The 26,718-nt window shown below is 43.2% G+C and overlaps 1 protein-coding gene across 1 annotated transcript in view; it reads right to left on the bottom strand.

The window, feature by feature from the left end:
- The window catches only part of CCDC57 (coiled-coil domain containing 57), an 817,765-nt gene that overhangs the window by 234,467 nt on the left and 556,580 nt on the right, over positions 1 to 26,718 (bottom strand). Inside the window, exons 13-14 of the mRNA XM_086931199.1 lie at positions 23,586 to 23,686; positions 21,194 to 21,394 (exon numbers count right to left, since the gene is read on the bottom strand). Coding sequence (XP_086787325.1) covers positions 21,194 to 21,394; positions 23,586 to 23,686 — 302 coding nt within the window. The remainder of the gene's footprint in view (positions 1 to 21,193; positions 21,395 to 23,585; positions 23,687 to 26,718) is intronic.

The raw sequence follows: 26,718 nt of genomic DNA on the forward strand, positions 1-26,718 counted from the left end.
ATATTACATCAATAATCAGAAAGTAAGGATTCTTTTGTATACAGCTGTGTATAGTTTAGAAATAGAATTCCCGTCCTCCCTGGAAATCTGAAAATCTGTAGATGAATACACATGTGGAGCAGAGATCCTCATGGAAACTAAGATTAGATTGGAGAAACTTGAAAAGTGGAGATATACCCCTTGTACATAATTCTGATATTAAAACCCTATGCAATAATGACTCAAAGGAATTATACATGGGATCAATCACAAGAAGTGGTATGTGGACCAGGTACTTCATAAGGAGGTCCGTAACAAGATGAATATCAGAGACCTTTGGACTAACTAAAGCTTAAGGACTTGTAAATGATAAAATAATCATCCTAAAATTCAGTATAACTAATTGATCTTAGTAAGCATGAACTCCCCACATAGATGTCCAACTAAAACACAAGGATTAGAAAATTAAAAAATTGTAAATAATTATAAATAATAGGGCTGTAAATAGGTAGAAAATGTACAGTAAGTCATGTTATAATTGTTTGAAAAGAAAAGTACTTTACATTGGAATGTTCATACAATTTATGAGTTGCTAATTCTAGTAGGCCCTACCTAAATGCATTATTTATTAATGTATTAATTTATGAACTTACTTGTATAATATACAGAAATTGAGTAATCGGTTGTGTAAAAAATGAAGAAGTACATCATCTCTTCGCTCGCTGCATTTTAAGAGTACTTTACAAGAAATTAAGACGAACAAAATGGCGACTGAATTGAGCCGTAGTTTGTAAAATGAGGTTATCAGTCTAGCTTTTAATGAACACAAAGAAGGGTACTATCACTGAGCACTTTACATAAATTCACTAGACATTTGGGACTCTAAGGTCCAGTTGAAGGCTAATTGCAGCCGAAACGCGTAGGGCGTCCTATCTTGTGTTTTTTGCACATGGTGTTTTTGAAAATATAAAGAAATAAGTAAACTGACCTGACCTGCTGTCGTGCCATGACTTCCGCTGGGAGGAGAGAGAAAGTGAGAGGAAAGGAAGGAATATCTATATATATATAAAAATATATATATATATATATATATATATAGATATATATATATCTATATATATCTATATATCTATATATCTCTATATATATATATTTACTTAAAAAACCATAGGTTTTAGGCCTTTGTATAGTTAGGAATTAGCATTTAAAAAACCATTGAAATTGCTCCTATATAGTTAGTTGTACTAACGATATTTCGCGCACCCGCAATCCGCTGCTGATGATGGCACATATTATATCATTCATGACATGGTCAGTGACATCACTGATGACATCACTGATGACATCACTGATGACATCTCAAATGACATCACTGATGACATCTCATTTGACATCACTGATGACATCACTGATGACATCATCCAGTGACTGTGTGTTTCTGTAAAGTTTAAATATGTTTTACATATTGAAGAATGAGTGGATGTATAAGTGTCTGGATGAAGGATTTAGTAGGTGCGTGACTGACTGTATGAGTGAGTGATTAAATGTGTCTTACTAAATGCAGGGGTTAGTGACTAAACTGTCTGAATGTATGCATCAGTATGTCTGTTGTTGTGTAAGCTGCTGCATGTGTTGATCAGTAGCTATATGGGTTATTGATTGGTTGCCCAAGTATTTGAATGGGAGACTGAGTGTGTGTGTGTGGGTGGCTGGGAGGTGTGTGACTCTGTGCATAGATGTGTGAGCAGTTGATTCACTAGGTGTATGAGTTCAAGAGTGCATGGGAAAACAGCTATATGGGTGATTGACTGTGTGCATGGGTGTGTTGGTCAGTGAATGGATATCTCAGTGCTACATGTCCAAGTAAGTACACATGTAAAACACAGTGCATGTGAGAGTTGGCATATATAAATGACTATACATGAGAGCCAGTGAATGTGCGAGTGGCTGTATGGATCATTGTGTACTTGTATCAGTGATTGTATAAGAGAGTAAGTATGTGTTAGTATATGTTTGAATAAGTAAGGTGTTGTGTGTATAACTGTATAGTTGAGGAAATGGAAGTGTGATTGATTCTTTGCATGACTGACTAGGTGTGTGAGTAACTCCATGGATGAGTGGTAGTGTGTGAGTGTCTGTATAGGTGTATGAGTGCATATGATAGTGCTGTATTGATGAGTGACTGTATGTATGAATGATTCTCTGGGTGAATGAGTGAATGTGTGTGTAGACCTAGGAATCAGTGAGTGCGTATGTAGTAACTGGTATTGGTGTGTCAATGGTTTCAAGAATGGTAGTCTGTATTTAACACTGGGTGTATCAAAGGTTATATTAGAGTGTGAGGAGGTGCATTGTATTATCACATGAATGATATCATCAGTGATGTGATCAGTGATGTCAAATGAGATGTCATCAGTGATGTCATCAGTGATGTCATTTGAGATGTCATCAGTGATGTCACTGACCATGTCATGAATGAAGTAATATGTGACATCATCAGCAGTGGATTGCGGGTGTGCGAAATATAGTTAGTACAACTAACTATATAGGAGCAATTTCAATGGTTTTTTAAATGCTAATTCCTAACTATATAAGGCCTGAAACCTATGGTTTTTTAAGTGAATTTGCAAGGTTTTTTAAATGCTAATTCCTAACTATATAAGGCTTGAAACCTATGGTTTTTTCAGTGAATTTGCAAGGTTTTTTAAATGCTAATTCCTAACAATATCAGGCGTGAAACCTATATTTTTTTTCAATAAATTTCAAAGGTTTTGTAAATGCTAATTCTATTAGCGGATAACGTTTATATATGTTATTATCCTTCTGGGACTACCTGAGCAGCCATCTTGTTTCTCAGGAGAAGTGAGGCACAAGAGAGCACAAACCAAGAGTGGAAAACGCGAAAAGGGGGCAGGGTTGAGACCCCCTGACCCCCTAGCCCTTTTTTTTATCGCGGGGTACACGCACGGTACGCGTACCGTACGCGTACGGTGCGCGTACCCCGTGATTTTTTCGAATTTTTAATTTTTTTTTTGCCATTGGGGGTCCTTTTGGGACCCCCTGAGAAGGGCTTGAGGGTTGTGTGGTCTCTACCCTGCCCCCTTTTCGTGTTTTCCACTCTTGTTTTGGGCTCTCTTGTGCCTCAGTTCTCCTGAAAAACAAGATGGTGGCCAACACTTCCTGGTTTTGTCAGTTTGGAATGTTGACAGTCGACTGCCAGCCAATCAGAAACTCGCTCGCGCACGTAAGGGTACGCGTACAGACATATAATTTGCTCAAATTCAATTTTCTCAACAACTACTGGAGGGATATTTACCAAATATAGAATAGGCACTACTGCATACCTGACCCTACCATTTTGCCAAGTTTGGTGTAATTTCGTTCAGCCGTTCAGGCTGTAGCCATGTCTAAAGGTCCCATAGAAAATGCCATTTGAAAAATGTCAAATTCAATTTTCTCAAGAACTACTGGAGGGATTTTCACCAAACATAGCAAAGGCACATCTGCATACCAGGCCCTACCATTTTGTCAAGTTTGGTGTAATTCCATCCAGCCGTTCAGGCTGTAGCCGTGTCTAAAGGTCCCTATGGAAATTAACATGGGAAAAACCCGTTTTGGGACCCCCCTTTTGGCCCCCGCTTGACGAATCCCCCCAAACCTTTCAGGGAAGGAGCGGAGCGGAGCTGGCCAAAATTCAGGAAAATTACACACAGATTTCTCAATCGGCGCCAAAGTTATTCCCAATAGAATGTTGAGCGCATATAGATATATAATTTGCTCAAATTCAATTTTCTCAACAACTACTGCAGGGATTTTCACCAAATATAGAAAAGGCACTACTGCATACCTGTGCCTACCATTTTGCCAAGTTTGGTGTAATTCCGTTCATCCGTTCGGGCTGTAGCCGTGTCTAAAGGTCCCATAGAAAATGCCATTTGAAACATTTCAAATTCAATTTTCTCAAGAACTACTGGAGGGATTTTCACCAAACATAGCAAAGGCACATCTGCATACCAGGTCCTAGCATTTTGCCAAGTTTGGTGTAATTCCATTCAGCCGTTTGGGCTGTAGCCGTGTCTAAAGGTCCCTATGGAAATTAACATGGGGAAAACACGTTTTGGGACCCCCCTTTTTTCTCGGCCCCCGATTGACGAATCCCTGCGAAACTTTCAGGGAAGGAGCGGAGCGAAGCAATTTTAAGGAAAATTACATGCAGATTCCTCAATCTGCGCCAAAGTTATTCCCAATAGAATGTTGGGGATTTGCTAGGGTAACTAGGTCCTAACTATATATACCTACTGGCGACCGCCAGTAGGTAATATATATATATATATATATATATAGATATATATATATATATATATATATATATATATAAAAACACAAAGATGGCGCGCTTCTGCCGCTTTTACAGCGGGCGCTCGACAGGGTCGCCAAACCTTAGAAATGTTCAGTTCCTGGAGTAATGTTCATATCTTCAAACACCAGATTCGAAGCCCAAATTCAATTTTCAGTGCTCAGGTTTATTGGCAGAAAAACAGCCCCTACGCGTTTCGAGGTAAGCCTACCTCTTGCTCACGTGAGGCCTGCTTAGGGGGTCCCACAAGGACCCCCAAGGCCCAAAAAAATGTTTTACCCTATGAAAAAGAAAAAAAAACGAAGCCCGCTTTATTGTTAATTAGCCCCGGGGGCCATATCCCAGGGGCAATGTAATTATTTATAATGGCGGGCCCAGAGTGGCCGCCACCCCCGGGGCTTTAACAATAGTATGAGGGGGCTCACGGCTCCCCCGCTGCCCCGGGGACCGCCACCCTCTGGAGCTTCTTTCTTTTTATAAACATGGGGGGCCGGAGGGGCCCCCAGCCCCAGGGACCGCCACCCCCGGGGCTTTTACATTACGTATGCGGGGGCTCACGGCCCCCCGCAGCCCCGGGGACCGCCACCCGGGGCTTCTTTTTTTTTTTTTGAACCTGTGTGGGGAGGGCCCAAGCCCCCCACATGCCCCGGGGACCGCCACCTCCCCGGGGTACTAAATGTTTAAATTGGGGGGTCCGTGACAGACCCCCAGCCCCGGGGACCACCAACCCCCGGGGCTTTTAAATGTTGGGAGGGGACCACGTGGCCCCCCTCTTGGAGCCTTGTGGTGGCCCTTGGGACCGCCACCCCCCAGGGCCGGCTCCTGCAGTGTATCGGGGTGCCCACCCCCGGGACAATGTAGTTTGCTATGGTAGGGCGGGAGCCTCGTGGCTCCCGCCCTACCATAGCAAACTGCTTTGGTTTTTGGAAGAGAGAGCAGGAAACCTGCTCTCTCTTCCAAAAACCAAAGCCGATTGCTTTTCTACATGGGGAGCAGCATGTTAGCATGCGGAAACAGTTGTGACCTCAGCTAAAATATTAAATATAGTAAATTGGATTGGATTTGCTCATAATTTAGGAGGAGGTGGCTTTTGAGTTGGTAAGTAAGTGCAATTAGTGCCCAAATCTCATTGAAACGAGAATTTGGAAGTGAAAATGTGATTGCGATCGTGCAGCAGGAATGCCCCCACTAGACACCAGGATTGTGTTTTGTTTGTAAAGGAAGTGACCCCTTGGGCAAGGGTCGCTTCCTCAAGGGGCCAATTATTTTAAAGACTTTTCTGCCTCCTGCGGACAGATCGCCTGGGTCTAATGGCGTTACTGGCCCCAGGGGGGGGCAGAAAAGCCAACTAGAGCTAGGGATATTAAAAAAATTAAAAGGGAAATGACCCATTGGGCAAGGGTCGCTTCCAGGGGGCATATTTTGTTTAACGTGTATTCTCCCCCCCTTCCCCGGGTGCAGATCGGCCTGTTTATTTGGCCTTTCTGCCCCCGGGGGGATGGAGGCAGAATACCCCACTAGACACCAGGGAATTCTTTATTTATTTAAAGGAAGCGACCCCTTGGGCAAGGGTCGCTTCCTTAGGGGGCACACTTTGCTGCCCCCCTGGGGACAGATCGCTTGCGTTTTTTTGCATTTCTGGCTCCAGGGGGGGGGGCAGAGAAGCCCACTAGTGCCAGGGATATTTTAAAAAATAAAATGGAAGCGACCCCTTGGGCAAGGGTTGCTTCCAGGGGGCATATTTATTTTGTGTATTCTGCTCCCCCGGGGGCAGATCGGCCCATTTATTTGGCCTTGCTGTCCCCAGGGGGGGGGGGGGGCAGAATATTCAGCTAGACACCAGGAAGTTCTTTAAATTGTAAATGGAAGCGACCCCTTGGGCAAGGATCGCTTCCAGGGAGGGAGGGGGGGAGAGCATTTTGTTTTTTATATGAGTATTCTGCCCCTGGGGGGGGGGGGGCATACCGGCCCGTTTTTTAGCCTTTCTGCCCGGAGGGGGAGAGGGTAGAAAATCCCACTAGACACCAGGGACTTATTTTAAAATTAAAAGGGTCGCTTCCAAGGGGCATCTTTTTTATATGTGTATTCTGCCCCCCTGGAGGCAGAGGGGCCAAGATCTGCCCTAATGTTTGGCCTTTAGGCCCCCAGGGTGGGGCAGAAAGCCCCACCAGGATTTTGTTTTGTGTGTAATGGAAGCAACATGGTTGCTTCCAAGGGGGTAAAATGTACTTAATGCCTTTTCTGCCCCTCCTGGGGACAGATCTGCCCCTTTTTTTTGCCTTTCTGCCCTAGGCGGCAGGGAGGAGGCAGAAAAACATACTAGGCGCCAGGGATTTATTTATTCCGCAATGGGAGCACATTGCTGTCTGCTGTTTTCTGTCCCACCTGAAGGACAGATCAGCCTGGCAGACAACCTCACCCGATTCCTTGGGCAAGACCCCCCATTTTTCTCAACCCTATTTGAAGGCCCATCTGGCAGATTGACTATTTGGGTAGTGACATAGCATGTTATAATGTTAATTGTTTTATTTCTTGAATTGCAATTGTAATGCTTTATTTCTCCCTGACTGTATCTGAGGCAGAGGAGGGAGGGGAAGATTCAGGCAGTGAGTTTTCTCTCCACATGGAATAATCAAATGATGAAGCTACTCTCAGTGCGGATAAAGCTACTCTTAGTGCGGATGAAGTGCCTCTTTTAGAGGAGGACATTTATGTGCAAAGAGGCATCTGGGATGCAGCCTGGGGCTGCAAGGCTTCCAGTTGGAAGTGATGACCTCTGGGTTGCCCAGGCATGGTGCAGCCGGCATTGCCAGACTTTACTGGTGTTCCAGGGTATAGAGTGACTACAGAAAAACTTTTGCCGATAAAGTATTTTTTCAGTTGTTTATGGACGATGTATTTTTGGCAGAGATTGTTGAGAAGACTAATTTGTATGCCAAACAGTTTTTGAGGGACAACAGTGTCAGCCTTAGGCCCCACTCTAGAGCTATCCGGTGGACTCCCACAAATCTGGAAGAGTTGAAGAAGTTCTTGGATTTAACTTTTTTGATGGGCTTGCTAAGGAAGCCATCAATGTCTTCATATTGGTCTACTCGTCCCTTGATGGCAACGGCTATATTTCCGGCAGTCATGAGTCGTAATAGGTATTTGCTTCTGCTTCGGATACTGCATTTTGTCGATAATAGTTTAGCATTGCCACAAGATCACCCTGAGTGTGACTGTCTTTTTAAGACTCGGCCTGTCATTGATCACTTTGTAGATCAATTTTCTGAGATCTATTCTCCAGGGAAAGAAATAGCAGTGGATGAGTCTTTGGTCATATTCAAGGGACGATTGATTTTTAAACAATTACATTCCTAGTAAGAGGGCACGCTAAGGATTTTTTTTTATTGATTTCATTTCAGCAATAAGTTGTATATTGAACAAGATACAAAAAAGAGAGCAAAAGTAAAGAGAATCTATACATCAACATATCCAATTAGAGTGTGCAGTAACATAAATGATGCCAGATAGTGGCAATATTAGGAAGAGCAAAAAGACAGAACAGAGTCAAATCCATTTTGAAATAAAAGCCCATATATTTTGCCCGAATATTTTCTTTTTTTGTCCTTTGAATCTATAAATCGCCATCTCTAATTGGTATATAGAAAGTAATTTTGATTGCCAATGATTAAATACTGGTGGCTCAGAATCTAGCCAACGAGAAGTGATACAGAAATGGTAAATTGACATACAAATAAATAAAAATCCTTCTTCAGATGCTGACCTTTTTCCAATTTGATTCGTTTGGAGGCCAAGAATAATCATTTCTGCAGTCAATCGTATATCAATCCCCAGACTATTATTTAAGAAAAATTCAACATCCTTAATGAATTGAGAACATTTCGGGCAGTTAAAAAACATATGTATGGAATCAGCAGCTACGTAATCACATCGCTTACACTTATCACCGTTTCTAACTTTCCATTTTGCCAACTGAGCGGGAGAATAATATAAATCAAAAATAGCCATGAAGTGTTGGCTTTGTAGCAAGCCATTAAATAGCATTCTAATTGATAATTAAATTGCTCTGGATACATCAAAATTATCTAATTCAAGTTTCCTCTGCCATTTGCTTTCAACCAAACACAAATCATCTTCAATTTGATTTATCATCATTTGATATACTATACCAATTTTTTTTACCCTTCTACTAGTTTCCAGAATGTTAATTTTAGTCATTGATGAATTATCAAGGAGACCCTTAGATTCCAGGAAGCTTCGTACTTGAAGATATTTAAAGAAATCATTTCTAGGTAAATTATATTCCTGTTGTAAAAATGAAAAAGAAGCAGCCTGACTACCTTGGTAAAGATCTACTAGTGACCAAATCCCAGCTGAATGCCATCTACTCATGATTTGATCTTTAAAAATCTCAGGTAGCATACGGTTATTCAGAACCGGAGAGTAGTAATTTAAATCACCACATCGAAGAATTTCCTTTTTAATCTGCTTCCAGATTACCGAAGCCATTATCATAATTTTAAATTTAGTCTTTTTATAATAACTAGGCTCTAGTATCTTTACTAAGCATTGATGAGCTTCCTCCCCTAATAACATTTCGTAAATCTATGGGGTAACCGACTCTTCCAATCTAATGTCTGGAAAAATTAGTATGCCCATATATTTAAGTAAGATAGCCCAATAGTATAACCGAAAATTGGAAATCCCCCAGCCGCCCTTCATTCTTGAGAGCGTACACCAGATCAGGGCCCTTCTGGATCGATGGTTTCCCCAGAGAAACCTGGACGATATTCTATCAATTTTAGAAAAATAAAAAGATGAAAACAGAAGAGGTACAGTGCGGAATAAATACAAAAATTTAGGAAAGATCATCATTTTTAATATATTAGTACGGCCATAAAGTGAAAAATTTTAATTATTCAGCCTTTCCAAAGTTCTATTTGCAGATTTTAACACCGGCTCTATATTAAGACGCACTATATCATCCACTTTGGGAGATATTATAATCCCAAGATAGAGTGCCTCTGGAGCAAAGACGGTGGGCCCGATTCACAGAATGAACATAAGACTAAATCCTAAACTTACTACTATTTGGTATTCCCAGAATGCATTTACTACTTTCGGGATTCACAGAGGGAACTTACTACTTTCGGGATTCACAGAATGAACTTACTACTTTCGGTATTCACAGAATAGATTTAAGACTACTAACTTTACGTCCGCACTCGGGCCGGAAATTCTGGCCCAGAGGCGGAGTTTCCGGCTTGGGGGCGGAGCTTACGGCCCGGAGGCGGGGCTTCCGGGCCAGAGGCGGAGCTTATGGCTTAGAGGCAGAGCTTACGGCCCAGAGGTGGAGATTTCAGCCATGGCTAAATACCCACCTCCGAGCCGGAAGCTCCACCTCCAAGCCGCAAGCTCCGCCTCTGGCCCGTAAGCTCCGCCTCTGGCCCCCAAGTCGGAAACTCCGCCTCCGGGCCGGAATTTCCGACCCGAGTGCGAACATAAAGTTAGTAGTCTTAAATCTATTCTGTGAATACCGAAAGTAGTACGTTCATTCTGTGAATCCCGAAAGTAGTAAGTTCACTTTGTGAATCCCGAAAGTACTAAGTGCATTCTGTGAATACCAAATAGTAGTACGTTTAGGATTTAGTCTTAAGTTCATTCTGTGAATCAGGCCCTATATCATTAGGCCGGCCCTTTTCTGAATGGATTAACTGCGTTTTTGTGATGTTTAGCTTATATCCTGAAAGACCTCCAAATTCATTAGCTAAATCAATTATTTTGGGTAGAGCCCGCCTGATGTCCGAGGTGGTAATAGCGACATCATCAGCGTACGTGAATACTTTAAATTCGTTTTGTTGCATAGAAACCGGGATAATATCAACTTCCTTTTCCAATTTATTAAGGTAAGGTTCTATATACAGAGCAAACAACAAGGGGGAGCAAGGACAGCCTTATCTTGTCCCCCTTGTTATCATAAAATTCTCAGGTAATGTGTCTGTTAACCGAATAGCGGCCTTCCGGTGAAGATAGAGTGCTTTTATTGCCTCGATGTATTCCTTAGGAAATCTCATCCAGACCATTACATACCACAAGAACCCCCAGGCGGCCCTGTCGAACGCTTTTTCAGCATCCAACAGGGCCACCGGAACCTGGGATTCCGTGGCCTGCACCCAATCCAGAAGTGCTATCATTTTCTTAACATGGTCTGTAGTATCTCGCTTCGAGATAAATCCATGTTGTTTCACTGAGACAAGAGTCGGCATAAAATCATTCAGTCTATTTGCGAGAATTTTGGAAAAAATCTTGCTATCAGCAGTAATAAGAGAAATTGGTCTGTATGACCCTAACTCATCAACGGCCTTCCCTTTCTTTTTAAAAATAACTATGGTGACTAACGACCATGTGTCGGGCGGATTACCTAAAAAAGCTTGCTGGAATACTGTAAGGATTTCGGACTTAAGAACGCTCCGAAATACACAATACAATTCTGAGGGCACTTTGGCTGGTCCCATTGCCTTCCCAGCGGCAAGGTCCAGAATTGCTACCTCAATTTCCTCCCATGTAATAGGATCAATCAGACAATGTACTTTTCTGCTCTTCTGATAATTCACCATTATCTATACTTTCCAAATATTGTAAGGTCTTTATTCCTATATCCACAACATTGTCAGGTTGATGGTATAAAGACTGATAAAACTCACTAAATGCTTCAAGTATCTCCCTTTTAGAAGTCCTGATAATCCCATTTACATCTCGGATTTTTAAAATCTCATTGAATGCTGCCTTTTGCCGTAATCTCTGGGCTAATATTTTACCCGTTTGTTCACTTAATTCGTAACTTTCTGTCTTATATTGTCTAAACTAACACGCAACCTGGTCCGCTATATGGGAGTAGACTATGCTGCGTTTGATAGACAGATCTAGTTGGGCTTCTTCAATATGTCGACTGGATTTAATATTTTCCGCTAGTTTTATATCTGTGTTCAAAACAGTATCACAATCTTTTTTAAACTTATTTTGTTTGTTTTTTTGCTGGAAATTCGAATAATTAAGAGTTTCCCCCCCTGATTATAGATTTAAATGTATCCCAGACAATTGGAACAGAAGCAGTATTGTTATTAGTCTGAAAGAACTCTTGGATAATTTTAGTCATATACTGAAAATAATCATCCTCGAATAATAAGTTCCTTTGAAACGTCCATTTCATTTTAGAACCTTCTATAACAGAAGATAGTCGAATATCTAATAACAGTGGGTTATGGTCTGACAACAGTTTGGGGAGAATGTCGACCTCTATTTTATCAATGAAATATTGGGAAACAAAAAACTAATCAAGACAAACAAGTTTCCGATGGGGGGCAGAAAAAAAAACTGTATCCAGGATTCTCAGGGCATAAGGTATGCCAAACACCCATGAGCCCATTATCCAACACTAAGTTACGAAGAGCTGTATAAATTTGAGGTTTATACCCCAAATATTCCTTGCTTTGCCTAATATCACACCCGGCTTCAATGTGAATATTTAAATCTCCGCAAAGAATAATAGGTTCGCTCCATAAAGCAAGCTCTAGATTTAAAAAGTTCAACTGCTCAGAATCGTCTAAATTTGGACCGTATGTTGTGCAGATCGTAAACTTATTTTGAGATATATGAAGCTCTACCAATCCCCATCGCCTCCATTTATCTGCAGAAGTTTTGAGACATACCTCTAAACATACCTCTAAACCTCGCCGCATAAAAATATCAACTTCCCTCTTAATCCTTGTTTGTTTGGAAATCTAGCCCCAGATTTTTTAACCAGTCCCTTTTTCCCAGGCGACATGTGTTTCCTGTAAACAAAGAATGTCTATTTGCAACAATTGTATCATTTTAGCCAAAATTCCTTTTCTTTTTTTGCATCGATAAGGCCGTTGACATTCAGAGTGCAATCTTCACTTTCCTATCCATTTTGTAAATCAAAAATATACAAGAACAGCCTTGTGACTTTCTTTTTCATTTTCATACCGTATCAAGTGGAAAAATTTGAATTCCAAAACAAATTAAAGCAAGCCCCAGTGAGCCCATGCTCAATAACAACTGTTGCTGAATTACACCCTCCCCACCACCACCCCCCACCACAACCCCCTCTTCGCCAGCTCCCCACCCCCACTCCTTCCCCTCCTCCCTCCCCAACCCACCATATGAGGCACAAGGACTATCAGTCCCTGGGAACACAGAGTACCCCTCCCCCCTCCTTTCCAAGGTCAGAAAAAAAAGGATATCTACGACAGTGAACCGTCTTAACCTAGCCATCACTAACGAACTGGTATTACTGATAATTACGTATGAAACAGAGATACAGGAAAAAAATCATCTTTTGAATTCATCATTTTTTTCATAATGTGGTTAGGTATTCTTTTGATGCAATTTCAGAGAAAAATCTTTTTTTTTACCCTTCACAATAACTTTTAGTTTAGCCAGATTTTGCAGATATACTACAGCACCCTTTTCCTGAAATCCAGCTATCAGCTGCCTAAGATGCCACAGTTTAGATACAGTTGCCTGGCAAAAATCTGGCCTGACAAAAAAATTACACCCCTTGGCAGTTCGCTTCTTGTCTGGTCTTGCCAGACCAAAGACAGCTTCCCTGGCCAAAAAATTGTTGAATCCAACCAATATTGCTCTTGGATGATCACCTTCTCTTTGCCTAACTTTATTGATTGAGAATGGGAAACGATGCGCTTGCTCGATTACTACAGCCTAGTCCCATGATGTAAGTTCTGGGAAAGCCTCGAAGAACAGTTCACAGATAAAATTCCGTATATCAGATACCCCTAGATTTTCCGGGATCCCCAAGACCCGCAGATTGTTTCTCTGAGATTGATTTTCTAGCTCTGTGAGCTTAAGACTGATGTCATCCCGTTGCGCTTTTACAGAAGAGAGTTCTAATTTCTGTGCAGCAACTTCATCCTCAAGAGTAGATATTCTTGTCTCGGCCTCAGAGACCCTTGTAAAAATGTAATGTAAAATTGTAAATGTAAATTGATACTTGTATAGCGCACTGCTCAACCGCAAGGGTCTCAAGGTGCTTGTATGAATACCGCTGTGGAACCCATCCTGGCTTTCCCTGTGAGGCGTCCACTCCTGGGCACCCCCAAGTTGGAGACCAGGCATCCTTAGCGTTGTGGGGGCCGTTGTGGAGATTAAGCAAGCTATTGCCCAGAGTTGCAGAGTGGGACTCCATGATTGGAATAGGCACCGAGGTGAGAATTATCAGGTCCGTGGAATTTTGAGCCCAAGACCCGCCGAGGCGGGGAATTGAACCCTGGTCCCGGGCTAGACCTCTGCATCAGGGTCTGCCACTCTAACCATTGAGCCACACTTCTCCACAGAAATAGTAGAAATGTCAGTACAAATTTTCGTAATACGCCTAACAGTGTTCTGTACCTTACGACAGGTAGCTTGAGTATGAGCAATCTCTGTCTTTGTCTCAGGTCTATGTGAGATCATCGTCTGATAGATCATAGTTAATGTCACTTCCTGATCGGACTCCTCACGTTGTGCATGCTCTCCTAAAGAGATGGGCTGACACGCTGTCTCGAATAAAGTATCACTAGAATCACTGGATTTATTCCTCACACCCTGTGATTTTCTAGCTCTGTGTTTCTTGACCGTGATAGCTGACCCTGGAGAAATCCCACTAAACCTTGATTCCTCATCCAAGCTGCTATCACCTGGATAATCAGCCCAGTCTCTATCAGTGCTTTGATCTGACGTATGATCCGACATTGAAAAAAATGTATCAGTAATTTCTTGTGCGTCAGTAAAATCTTGACCAGGGAGTTTAATTGCCTCTGTCACAGAGATCGCTCCTGATGTGATAGACATTCCACCCAAACTTTCATTAGTTACACAAGAAAGTACTCCGGAGACTACAGTTCCCATAATGCCATTTACTGCAATTTCGGACTCAGGTTCGGGCTAAGGCGTTTGCACTACTTCAGATGTTTCAGGTGGATTAATCAAAGCCTCTTGAGAGAATTCCTCCTGGATTGTGGTGATCACAGTGCTATTACCATTAATTACTGAGGCCGTGTCTGCCTCAGAGGCTACAATTACAGTTTCAGCACGCTGAATCCGCGCATTTTTAATTGACTGCTTCTCAAACAGAGCTGGTACAGTTTGAGATAACATATTATTTTTATTAACACGCTCACCACCTCTTTTATGGCTCAATGACTGCTGCATTGTAACTGACTCACCAGCTATCTGAGTGTCCTGCACGGAGCCAGCAGCTTCTGAATCCATAACACCCTCAGCCATCACCAGGGTCTCCGTTTTTACACTCCTAGTAACGGGTGGTTTCAGAGGATTTGGAGGCTTTGGAGGCATATTACACCATCTGCCTGAAGTAGCGCCCCGTGAAGATCTACGCCGAAGGAAGAAGAAATGCCAAGCCTGAAACGACCCACATAGCGTTCCGGAGAATAGCAGTAACAGATGCACCATCGGGAGGCGGGTACTCGAAACGCCGATACTGAAACGACAGCACCGGCACCAGAAAGAACGCACTCACTCAACTCGGCTCGCGGCAAAATTCCTTCGGTAGTTTAATGTTCAACAGTAGAGAGCCTCAGGAGCATTCATGCGAATCATACGTTTTTTGGCACAGGGTGACTTCTTTTTTTTCTTTCCTTTTTTGACCGGGAGTGGAGGGACCAGCAAATCACACCGCCGACTTAGCGGCCGCCATCTTGCCTCCGGTTTCAGCTACAAACTATACCGGGCACGCTATGGAATTAAGCTGTATATGCTGTGTGACAGTAGGACTGGATATATCTCTAATTTCAGGGTGTACCCCGGTAAGGAATCCAGGATTAACCCTCCTGATTGTCCATCCACTTTTGGAGTGTCTGAGAAAACTGTGTGGGAACTTGGTAGAGAACTTTTTAACAAAGGTCACCATTTATATGTAGATAACGTTTACACTATCGTTGCAGCACAATGATCTTCTCAAAAAGACATCTCCAGAAACAGCATAAAGCATATTTGCTTGTCGACAGTCTTCCGAATCTCCTCAGTTGCCACTGTAAGAGCAGTTTCTGTGGAATGATGGGATCTGAAACCATGTTGGGTAGGGTCTAGCAAGTCATTGGAATCCAGGTACTCTGTAAGAGTCTTATTCAGCACTTTCTCCAGCCCCTTTGCTGCCATAGGAAGCCCTGCTATTGGGCGATAATTCCTCAAATCCGAAGGATCCAAAGTGGATTTCTTCAGAATAGGTCTAATGATCGCTTTCTTCCAGACAGTGGGATACTTCCCAGACTCCAGTACCTGATTGATTAGAGGGGTTAGTTGACCAACAATTTTAATGGCCCCTAAGTGCTTGATTGCTTGGGGACACGGGTCAATAGGCGAGCCTGACTTTATCGAGCCTAGTACGTTCAGGATCACCTCATTTGTAGTGACAGGAAAGCTGACTAAATTGGCCTGAACTGTTTCTACCTCCTTAGGTGGCTCCCCCTCCATAGCTATGCGACTTTTCAGGAGGTCGTCATAGATAAGGTACACTTTATTTTGGAAATTTGTAGCCAGGCTCTTACACATCTCCTGATCAGGCTAGAATCTCTTCTCTTGCTCGGGTTTGGATAGCAAGGTAATCACTTTAAACAGCTCTTTAGTGGAGCTGCTAGCATTCTAGATCTTCTGAGTATAGAACACCTGTTTTGCCTTCACAATAGCCTCTTTATACTGTGTAAGGGCTAGATTGCAAATCATTTTACTAGCCTTGCTATAGTCTTGCCTCCAGGAACGTTCAGCTCTCCTACAGCTGGCTTTCAGCCCTTTCAGCTCTGTATTATACCATGGTGCTAAGGGCTTAAGCCTCTTAGCCGTCAACATTTTCTCTGGGGCCACAATATTGGCTGCTACCTGAAGCCATTGATTAAAAGCTCCTACTGCACTGTCATTTGACAGACCTGCCCAACTTGCGGCTGTCCCGGTGCTCCGTCTAAATCCTCCAGTAGGATTTTGTTCCAACATCTGATTTTTATTTTCGCTGCCCCATTCTGCACAGCGCGCCCCTGCCCGGAGATTTTAGCTTAAAAAAATACTGCTCTATGATCCGACAATGGGAGGGCCATCACATTGGTCACGGTTATGTCGTCATTATTACAAAAAATGCCGTTGAGAGTGTGACCTGCTGTAAGCACAGACATTTCAATTATCTGTTGCAATAGTGCTCTTATCCATGGGTAAACCAGGTGGCTGTATTTGTAGCAATCTGCTTCCGTGAACATACATTTAGCTGAAAATTATGGCCATTAACTACAAATCTGAATAATTCTTCTGTGCATCATTTGAATCAGAATGTTGAAATAAGCATCTTTCAAGCCTATAAATGGTAAGAAATCATTTTGGGGCAGTGGCTTGACCTTCAGAAGGGTTACCAGACAAATAGTTTCTCAGGAATCCGTTGATCTATTTGTTTGCCTTACATCACAGAAAGGGCACGCTATGGAATTAAGCTGTATATGCTGTGTGACAGTAGGACTGGATATATCTCTAATTTCAGGGTGTACCCCGGTAAGGAATCCAGGATTAACCCTCCTGATTGTCCATCCACTTTTGGAGTGTCTGAGAAAACTGTGTGGGAACTTGGTAGAGAACTTTTTAACAAAGGTCACCATTTATATGTAGATAACGTTTACACTATCGTTGCATCACAATGATCTTCTCAAAAAGACATCTCCAGAAACAGCATAAAGCATATTTGCTTGTCTTTACGGTACTAAAATGCCAACACATCCAATGCTGTAGGATAGGAAAGGATAAACATTTATAAAGCGGACAAATGCCATGGCATCTTGGCGCTAATGTAAGCACGAGGGTGTCACACAAATGTCAGACTATGCCTGCAGGAATAGAAAAGTTTTTATAATCTTCCTGAAAATTCGATGATTGGGCTGCAGACGTGTGGTAGATGGTAACTTATTCCATAGCTTCACAGCACAATGGGAGAATGCCTTCCCCCCCCCCCCCCCATCTGACTCTTCTGATTTTATCTTGCTGCAAAAGGCAGGCGTTGCTCAATCTTAACGTCCTACCTGGAATGTAGGGCCTGAATGGCCTCTGCATGTCCTTGGCCTCCATAAATCACTTTATTAACCGTGCATAAGGCCTTGAACTCCACCCTTTGCTGAATGGGGAGCCAATGGAGAGCTCCGATACCCTTAGACGTGGAACAACCACTGGGAATATTTAACAGCAGCCTGGCCGCCGCATTTTGCAGGGACTGTAGCTCATTATTCTGGGCTTTATCTATTCCCAGAAGCAGCACATTGTAATAATCTAATTTAGACAGCAGCAGGCCCACTACCACTGTCTTTTGCAAAGCCTGGCCAATAAACTGGAAGATTTTTCTCAGCTTTTTTATGACAAAATAACAGGAAGATGTAATACTATTAACCTGCGCAGAAAACTTAAGCTGACTATCAAAGATCATCCCTAGATTTCTGACTTTAGGCACCGGCTTGGGACATTCCCCTGCCCCTGCTGGCCACCAGGCAATCAATCAATCAATCAATCAATCAATCAATCAATCAATCAATCAATCAGGGCATTTATATAGCACACTACTCACCCAGAGGGTCTCAAAGCGCTAGGGGAGGGGGGGTCCGCTACTGCTCGAACAGCCAGGTCTTGAGTTGTTTCCTGAAGGCGAGGTGGTCCTGGGTCAGGCGGAGGTGGGTCGGGAGGGAGTTCCATGTCTTGGCGGTGAGGTAGGAGAAGGACCGTCCCCCTGTGGTGGCTCCTCGGATGCGGGGGACGGTGGCGAGGGCGTGACCGGTCGATCGAAGCTGGCGTTTGGGAGCGTAGAAGTTGAGGCGGCTGTTGAGGTATCCTGGGCCTTGGTTGTGTAGGGCTTTGTGTGTGTGGGTGAGGAGACGGAAGGTGATTCTCTTGTTGACCGGGAGCCAGTGCAGGTCTCTCAGGTGTCCGGAGATGTGGCTGCGACGGGGGATGTCCAGGATGAGTCGTGCTGAGGCGTTCTGGATCCGCTGGAGTCTCTTCTGGAGTTTGGCGGTGGTTCCGGCGTAGAGGGAGTTGCCATAGTCCAGGCGGCTGGTGACGAGGGCCTGGGTGACCGTCTTCCTGGTCTCGGTGGGGATTCACCGGAAGATCTTACGTAGCATGCGCAGGATGTTGAAGCACGACGAGGAGATGGCGTTGACTTGTCTGGTCATGGAGAGGGAGGAGTCCAGGATGAAGCCCAGGTTGCGTGCGTGGTCTGTTGGTTGGGGTGCGCTGCCTAGGGCGGGGGGCCACCAGGTGTCATCCCAGGCAGAGGGTGAGGATCCCAGGATGAGGACTTCCGTCTTGTCCGAGTTCAGTTTCAGGCGACTGTTCTTCATCCATTCGGCTACCTCTTTCATCCCTTCGTGAAGGTTGGCTCTGGCGGTGGCCGGGTCGTTGGTGAGGGAGAGGATCAGCTGGGTGTCGTCGGCGTAGGAGATGATGTTGAGGTTGTGCTGGCGTGTGATGTCTGCGAGGGGGCTCATGTAGACGTTGAAGAGGGTTGGACTGAGCGAGGACCCTTGAGGAACGCCGCAGATGACTTCGGTGGCTTCAGATCTGAACGGGGGAGGCGGACTCTCTGTGTCCTTCCGGCGAGGAAGGAGATGATCCATTCCAGTGCCTTCTCCTGGATTCCGACGTTGCTGAGTCGCTGCACTAGTGTACGGTGGCAGACAGTGTCATTTGAATCAGAATGTTGAAATAAGCATCTTTCAAGCCTATAAATGGTAAGAAATCATTTTGGGGCAGTGGCTTGACCTTCAGAAGGGTTACCAGACAAATAGTTTCTCAGGAATCCGTTGATCTATTTGTTTGCCTTACATCACAGAAAGGGTTCAGTAATGAGATGCTCCAGAAGCACATTCAGTTAGGAAAACCCATTATAAATTGGGAAACGCTGAGATCCTCAAAACATTCATATGCCCATGGCCTCATGCTACAGATATATCCCCCGTGCTAACAAATCCCGCCAGTCAATATCACCTAGGAGTGGGTAACCGATTCTGAGTCACATTTACAAGGACTAGTCTAACGTGCAATTCTTCCTCTTACTTACCGTGAAAGATGACTCACTTCAACGGACTCGGACATCGTACCGAACGCTTCGTTCTAAAAATAACAATTGAGGCTACACTACATCACCTCGGGAGGACATTCCCTTTGTTTCTTAACAAACACGATTTATTCAGTGATAAGAACATGTGATTTAAACTTTGGGCGCTCCTTGAAGTATGATTGAATTAAGAGTATGAATAAAAGACCACAAATAAGCCTTGAAGAAAAACACGTGGAGATGAAACGCGCCGCGTCGGCTATGATTTTGTATTATGTTTTTAAATAACTGAATGAAATATCATCTATCAAAATAAAATAAAGGAAGAAGAAAGTTTTTCATAACAGAAGTCTCCAGCAAATTGATTTTTCCTTTGGGAGTTTATTCGTCGTGACTATGAATGACATTGTTTTTGATTTGGAAATTACGACATTCTAAATATATGGGTGTGTGCTGAGCTTTCTTCAATCTTGTATCTATGTTGGTTGTCCAAAATATGAAGGGAGCTAGGACGGTCAGGCTCCCAGCTCTTGCACTACCATTGTCTGCTCATATTACCTAGAACAATATATAATATAACAGCGCAGGTCTAGGGTGCCTTGACCTCATATCTTATGTGTTCAGATATATCCCCAGTGCTAACAAATCCCGCCAGTCAATATCACCTGGGAGTGGGTAACGATTCTGAGTCACATTTACAAGGACCAGTCTAACGTGCAATTCTTCCTCTTACTTACCGTGAAAGATGACTCATAATTAAGGTTTGGAATCCTAACCTTGGCAGTAAAATAAACCAATATAGCTCCCTGATCCGAAAAGAGCGGAAAAAGTGGCGGGAAATACCAAGTTCCACAACTACCAAGCATCTGACAGAAGACTGAAAAAAAGCATGTGCTCAGGAAGCTGTGTAACCTCCTAGGGGATTCCCAGGGATTGGGGACCCATGAAGGTTACATTCCAGATATCCAACACAACAGTAAAAGCTGCTAAACATTCTTTCTATTCCAAAGTCTTAATTTAAATTTTAGCATACCATCTATTCTAGCAAGTACAACTCCATTTTGAGTAAAAATACTCTGCAGGAAGATGCCTAGAGACGGAAGCAGTCTAGAATCAAACCACATTTGCAAGCATTTTGAAACATTCCAGCAAATATATTTAACCACAATTGGCACTTGGGTCAGAGTTACCTTAAAATATGCACTTTTTTATCGAGTGAAATAAAATAATGTATTTAGGGAAAATGTATAATGATAAATTGGAATTGGAAAGGACAACAAAATATTAGTCTTATTAAATGACATGTTTTGCACAGTGGGTTAGTACAGATCGCTTGAAAAGAAACATCCAAAAAGTAACACTAAAATGTGAAAGACAATTAGAGCGACATGAGCTGAAAAACGTTGCATAAGCAGAACAGTGGCAAGTCCAATTACAAGTATGGCTCCAGCCAAAAATATTTAAGGAGGAATCCTGTGCAAGTACAATCTCTTAGCGCTGACAAAAGTATGACTGCTTCCGAGATTGTGGACATGAATGGGAGCAACTCAGAATACAATGACAGACATTTGTAACCAAGTAGACTCCTCACTTAGGGCAGACGGTCCATGGTGAGGAAGTACAACCTGAAATGAGCAGTTGAAATCAGTGAAGCATAATGTCACCAATATGAAGTAAAATGAAATAAGTTTAAGTTTTCTCAGCATGTGATGTCTTGGTCTTCCTAATCCTACTCCACCTACCTCGTTCCCAAGTGCCACAGCTTCCAAGTTCTGCTGCAGGTTACCCTTGAAGTATTCCTCCGCCTCCTTCCTGGCCTCAGTCAGCTGCAGCTCGAGCTCAGCCACCCGCTGCTGAGCAGTAGATAGCTCCAAAGCACTGTGCTGAGTGTGATGAGTCAACTCATACCGGAGCTGGTCGACATCCACCTGCTTCTGGCGCAGCTGAAGGAAGACATGAGCATCAGAGAGACAGTGAGCAAAATGAATCACCAGGAGAGTTCAGCGGTATGCACCATTGACAGTACCACAAAGAAAAGGGGGCATGAGTAGCTTAATGAAGGAGAATTAACATTAGTCTTACTGGCTATACTAACCAATGTCAAAACTTTCAAATATTTATGAGAATATGACAGCAGTTAGCTGTGTCATATTGTTGCGGGGATTCTGCAAATACACTGAACTATGCGCAGGAAAACAGGACCTCGTGTACTAGGGTTGTACCTTCCTACCACCTTAGTACCCAAAATCCCCAAACCGACTAGCTATAGTGTCCCATTCATTCTTCTACATAATCACAAAGCTACAAGTGAATAGACGACCCAGAACACAACACTCCTGACTCTCTCAGGAATCGTGGTAGCAAGACATACCCTTTCTCTCACTCACTCGTACCTGTCCACAATAAGGATTGTCAGAGTCACTGTTTAGTTCAAAATGTTAATTTTAATTATTGTGCTCTATAATGCAGTATACGAGCCACTACCAGCAGCAAAATGCATAAACCTAAAACAGTTAGCATTGTTACAATACCATAGAATATAAAGGGGGATGTCATCATATACAGACAGTGGAATAAGGACTATAAGGCCTAACCACTCTCCCCTTGGTAAGGTGAAGTTTATTATATAAAGGAAGATCTCCAGGCTTTGTCAGCAGACCTCATACCTTAGAGCCTAGATGGAAGGTTTAGATCATAGGAACAACATAGCTCTTCTCCAAGGAAAGGTCTCCCTCTAAGTGTATGTGAACAACATGCAATATCAAAGCACGAGTTTCCAGTAGTGCCGCTGTGTTTAGCATGTTTTGTCTAGGTGCCAGGAACTGACCTGAACAGAATAACAAGGGCCATGTTTATCGACCTTGCACATCGTGTTCAGACTAAACTCCAGGAATAAGCAGAGAACGCTGAAAGCAGACAGTTCTCATGTGAAAGGCACAGAGTCCTGCAAAATAAAGTCATGTAGTAACGTGCGCAAAAGAAGCATCATGGCAGCAGAGCTCATCTTAACTTAGCAATGTCGAGAATAACCCTAACGGCCATATAACAATATCTGAAAGTACAACTTTTTTTAGAATGAAACTTCCCATAGCTTATAGGATTCTTATAAAAAACACTGCTAAGACATCTGATACAGTTCAAAGTTGTCTCCTATTTCCAACATCTTGGTAATGTGTGCAAATCTGAAATATATGAAAAGGATGGTATATGAGGTTGCAGTCTGGCTACTGGATCCCCCGAAAAGGTCAGATCTTTGCTGTTACAGAGTGATAATAATTAAACCCCTATGGTAAATAATTTACACAACACCATGTTCGGACCTTCTCCCAAAATATGATAGAATCCAACCCTCAGGAGCTGTCCAAGCCTCCTTTCGAGCTCTCAGGTATTAGGTTCTTTGATCTAACCAACTGGAGAAGGCATCAAGGAGACAGAATTTCCTCAGAGAGTCTGTCAGTAGTCATCTTGGTGAGCAATTAGACTTGTAATTTGCAGGAAAGCAAGGACCCTGTAATCATTCATCATCATTTGTCATTTGTAGAGCGCACTACATACCCGCGAGGGTCTCAAGACGCTGGTGGGGTGGCGCTACTGGTCAAACAGCCAGGTCTTGAGTAGCCTTCTGATGGTCAACAGGTCTTGGGTCTGTCGTAGGCTCAGTGGGGGGTGTTCCAGGTCTTGGCGGTGAGGTGGGAGAAGGATCTCCCAACGGTGGTTGATCTTTGGTTGCGAGGGACGGTGGCGAGTGCGCCTTATGGCACCTCTTATAGAGATGGGAGGGTATCATATAAAGGAAGTCATTTGAGGGGCTTGTGAATACCATCAAGTAACAATGGGGATCATGGAAAACTGAATACCACATGCCTGAATGACCTTGAGTTTGGAATAACTCCTTGCTGCAAGATTTTAAAAATCCAGAGAATAATCCAAAACATGGAGGGCTTATAAAAAGTATCTTGCACGTTGAGTGATTTCCCCTTGAGTGATTGCCAGATTCATGGACGCCTTTGCAAACCTGGAGAGTGAGGACCTTGTCTATCTAGAGTTGTGAATCTCTCTGCTTGTGAATGCTACATCTAAATACCTGGAAGCTTGACTTTTGTTCGAGCCGTTACAATGTCTTTCTCTTTATACCTTGTGTGTAAGCTGTGTGACCATGGACTCCAGATGAGCAGCCCGGGCTTCGAGTTTCTTTGTAGCAGCTGCAGAAGCAACTTTGTCTGCACGCAAAGCACCTGAAAGAGAAAAGTAAAGGAACATAATCCCTTGTGGGAAAGGGTTCAGGGGCCGTTCTGGACAGCTATACTAGAGAGCAAGGCAACAGTTAAAGTAACAAGAGTAAGAACTGCCAGAGAGAAAGCACTCTAAAAAAGGAAGAGGTGCTTAAATTTAGTGTTGAGAAGTGGTGCCAGGCAGTGGTTCCTTTGAGAGATGCTTGTAAGAAGTATTGGTGAGCAGTGCAACAGGATCATGCAGAGCCAAAGGTTTGAGGGAGCAGCAGTAAAATAGTGGCTGAGAGTACTACCAGTTGTGCAGGGCACTGTGTCAGTAGAAATAAGAAAGGTATCAACGCTATGACAGTAAAATGCGGTCACTATTACATGCACTTGTCCATAAATCCCAACCCTCAATTTATCCCACAACTTCACTTAGATGACAAGTATAAAGTTTGAACTGGCATGACATGGGCAACAAAGGAAAACCCAAATGTGTTGCTTCAAAATCAATATACTGAAAATGAGAGATCTGTCTTAGCTAGGCGGGATCAGGTTATACCTCCTAGGTGTGTTGTCTGCATTCTGCTTTCAGTCCTTATGCTGACAACCAGAGCTGTAGGCAGATGGCCGAATGTCTTTGCTGTAAAACATCCCTTTTCAATTTGTTCAAGAGACATTAATGTGCACAGCACTAACATATCAGGGGAAAAAGGGAGAGTTTAGCGACATTTGAGTGGAAATCATGTATGCACCTTGAGGAAAACGTTACTTACCATGTAACCATCAGTTTGAGGTGTGTATTGCTGTATTCAGATACTCTGTATACTACTACAACCTGTTGTTGGGGCCAGATATTTTCAAATTGTTTCCCTTTGAAGACCTTTGAGTCACAAGAGCTGTTGTGACTCCACCCTTGCTCCACAATGTACCTATACACTGGCTCCACCTCAGATTTGTTTCTACTCAGCAGGCTAGGGGTGTAAGTGGAGAGCAGTGTCGAATACAGTGTGAGAGGTACATAGCAGAAAAAGTGAAAACAAACATAGAAACACCTGTGACTAGTGCTGGCTTCTGGGGGAGAGGGTGGCTGCATGAGAATCCACAGCATTAGATGCTATGTACAGATGGCTGCAGGGTAGCTAACATTTTTCATTTATATAATGTGTTGTTTCAGAAAACATGCTCTACACTGATTGAAAAAGTTCCTCTTCAAAGCGATGGCTAGTAGATGATGATGCACATTTTTTAAAGTGATAGTATAACAGCTTGCCCGACTGAAACCTGTTGATGTGCTAGAACGTCTAAGCAGTAATGCTTTGTAAGGGTGTGTGGCACGTGTGATAGGCACTGTTGTTTGCTCCAGCTCTTGATCAGCTAGTGGTCCAAGTATGGAAAGACATGTATGGCGTTGTTGGTGCTGATGCACTGCTACTACGGCTGGGAACTTTGTGAACACTCTTGGAGCCTTGGTGACTTTGAACATTAATATTTTTAAATGGTAAGGTTGCCTGCTTACCACAAGTTGAAGGTACTATTTTGCTAGTGATAATTAGGGCCTGAGTTACCCTGGTCGTTAAATATGCCCTTGTGACCCTCCCTACTTTATTTTTGTCAGTATTTAGAGCAACTTTTGTTGCGGGTCTTTTCATACTAAATAGTTTTCATAAGGGTATATCCCTGCTTTTTGCTCATCTAGTTGATCTTTTCTTTGAGACTCCCTTGATGAACTATGGCTGACTTTGCAGGACTGGCGTTTGATGACGAAATGCTTAAATCTATCCTAGATGAAAATCCATGTCTTTTGGATTCGCTGCCCGAGACTACCAGTATAGCTAAGGATGAGTGGCTCACGCTGCTCAACCTAAAGAAATCACACACACGTACCTCTATTCATGGAACCATCATGGCACAATATCTTAGAGGCAAATGTGCCCCAACGGGCCTTATCGTCACGAATACACCCAGGCTCTTTTTGACCGATAAAATCTTTTTGCGTGACTAGTCCCTCATTGCGTGGCGCTGCACGCGGGACTGGTTGATACTTATCATCAGTACAGCTAAAAGGATAGCAGATGCCATCCTTATAGAGATTCAGGTACTCGAAGGTCAGATTAAGGCCTCCTGTAGCACTCTGTTTAAGAAACGCCTGGATGAAACCAATAAAGCGAACAAAGACTATAAAGATAACATCTTAACAAGCAAAATCGACAAGTTCAAGAAGGATTTAGAGCGATTTTCCCTAGTGAAAGTCTACCCCTATACGAGTGATGACTATGTAGCTCCAGGATTCAATAGCAAAGGGAGACACTATGGGTCCAATTATTCATCCTCTGGTTCTGACTCGAATTCCAGTGATTCAGAAACATCTAACCATACCGCAACTTACTCCAGGGGTGGTGGTCAACAACAACGACCATTTAAAAGAGGTGGCCGCCAGAGAGGTGGCATGTATAACCAACATCCAGGCAACTATCAGAATCCTGGACCTTGGTGGCCTCCAGGTCCATGGGGTTTTCAACCACCACCACCATTTGCACAACAGTTGAATCCATACACACAGTATCCCCAATTTTTCCCTGATCAGTCTTTTTTAGGGCGTGGCCGGGGACAAAACAGGGGCAGAAGAAAAGGACCACAGACTGTCCAGTGGGAGACAGACCCGACATTCCCCAACACTCGGAGCAGGAGAGCGGCTCAACAGAGCAACAGCACAGAGACGACCGGAATCTGATAGTCAACCTCAGTTCCCGTGCCTTGACACCTGTTGAACAGGGAGTCTTGGAAAAAGGTTTAGGCTTTGTCCCAACCAACCATGGAGATCCATTCCTGATGAGAACCGAACTTGAAAAGTTTTTTCGCAAAGTGCGTCTTCACTTCTTTTTCAGGGATAAAAATGTAGACTCACAAACTGATGACGGTATACCTACAAATACAGGGCTACGTCCGATATCTACCTTTACTCCTATGAGTCATCAAGTTCCACCTCTTGTCACCACCTTTGAACAGGCAGTAAGACACGATGTTTCACAACTGCAGGATGTTGATCGGAA

The sequence above is a fragment of the Lissotriton vulgaris genome, chromosome 7 (genome assembly GCF_964263255.1).
Source record: "Lissotriton vulgaris chromosome 7, aLisVul1.2, whole genome shotgun sequence".
NCBI lineage: Eukaryota > Metazoa > Chordata > Amphibia > Caudata > Salamandridae > Lissotriton > Lissotriton vulgaris.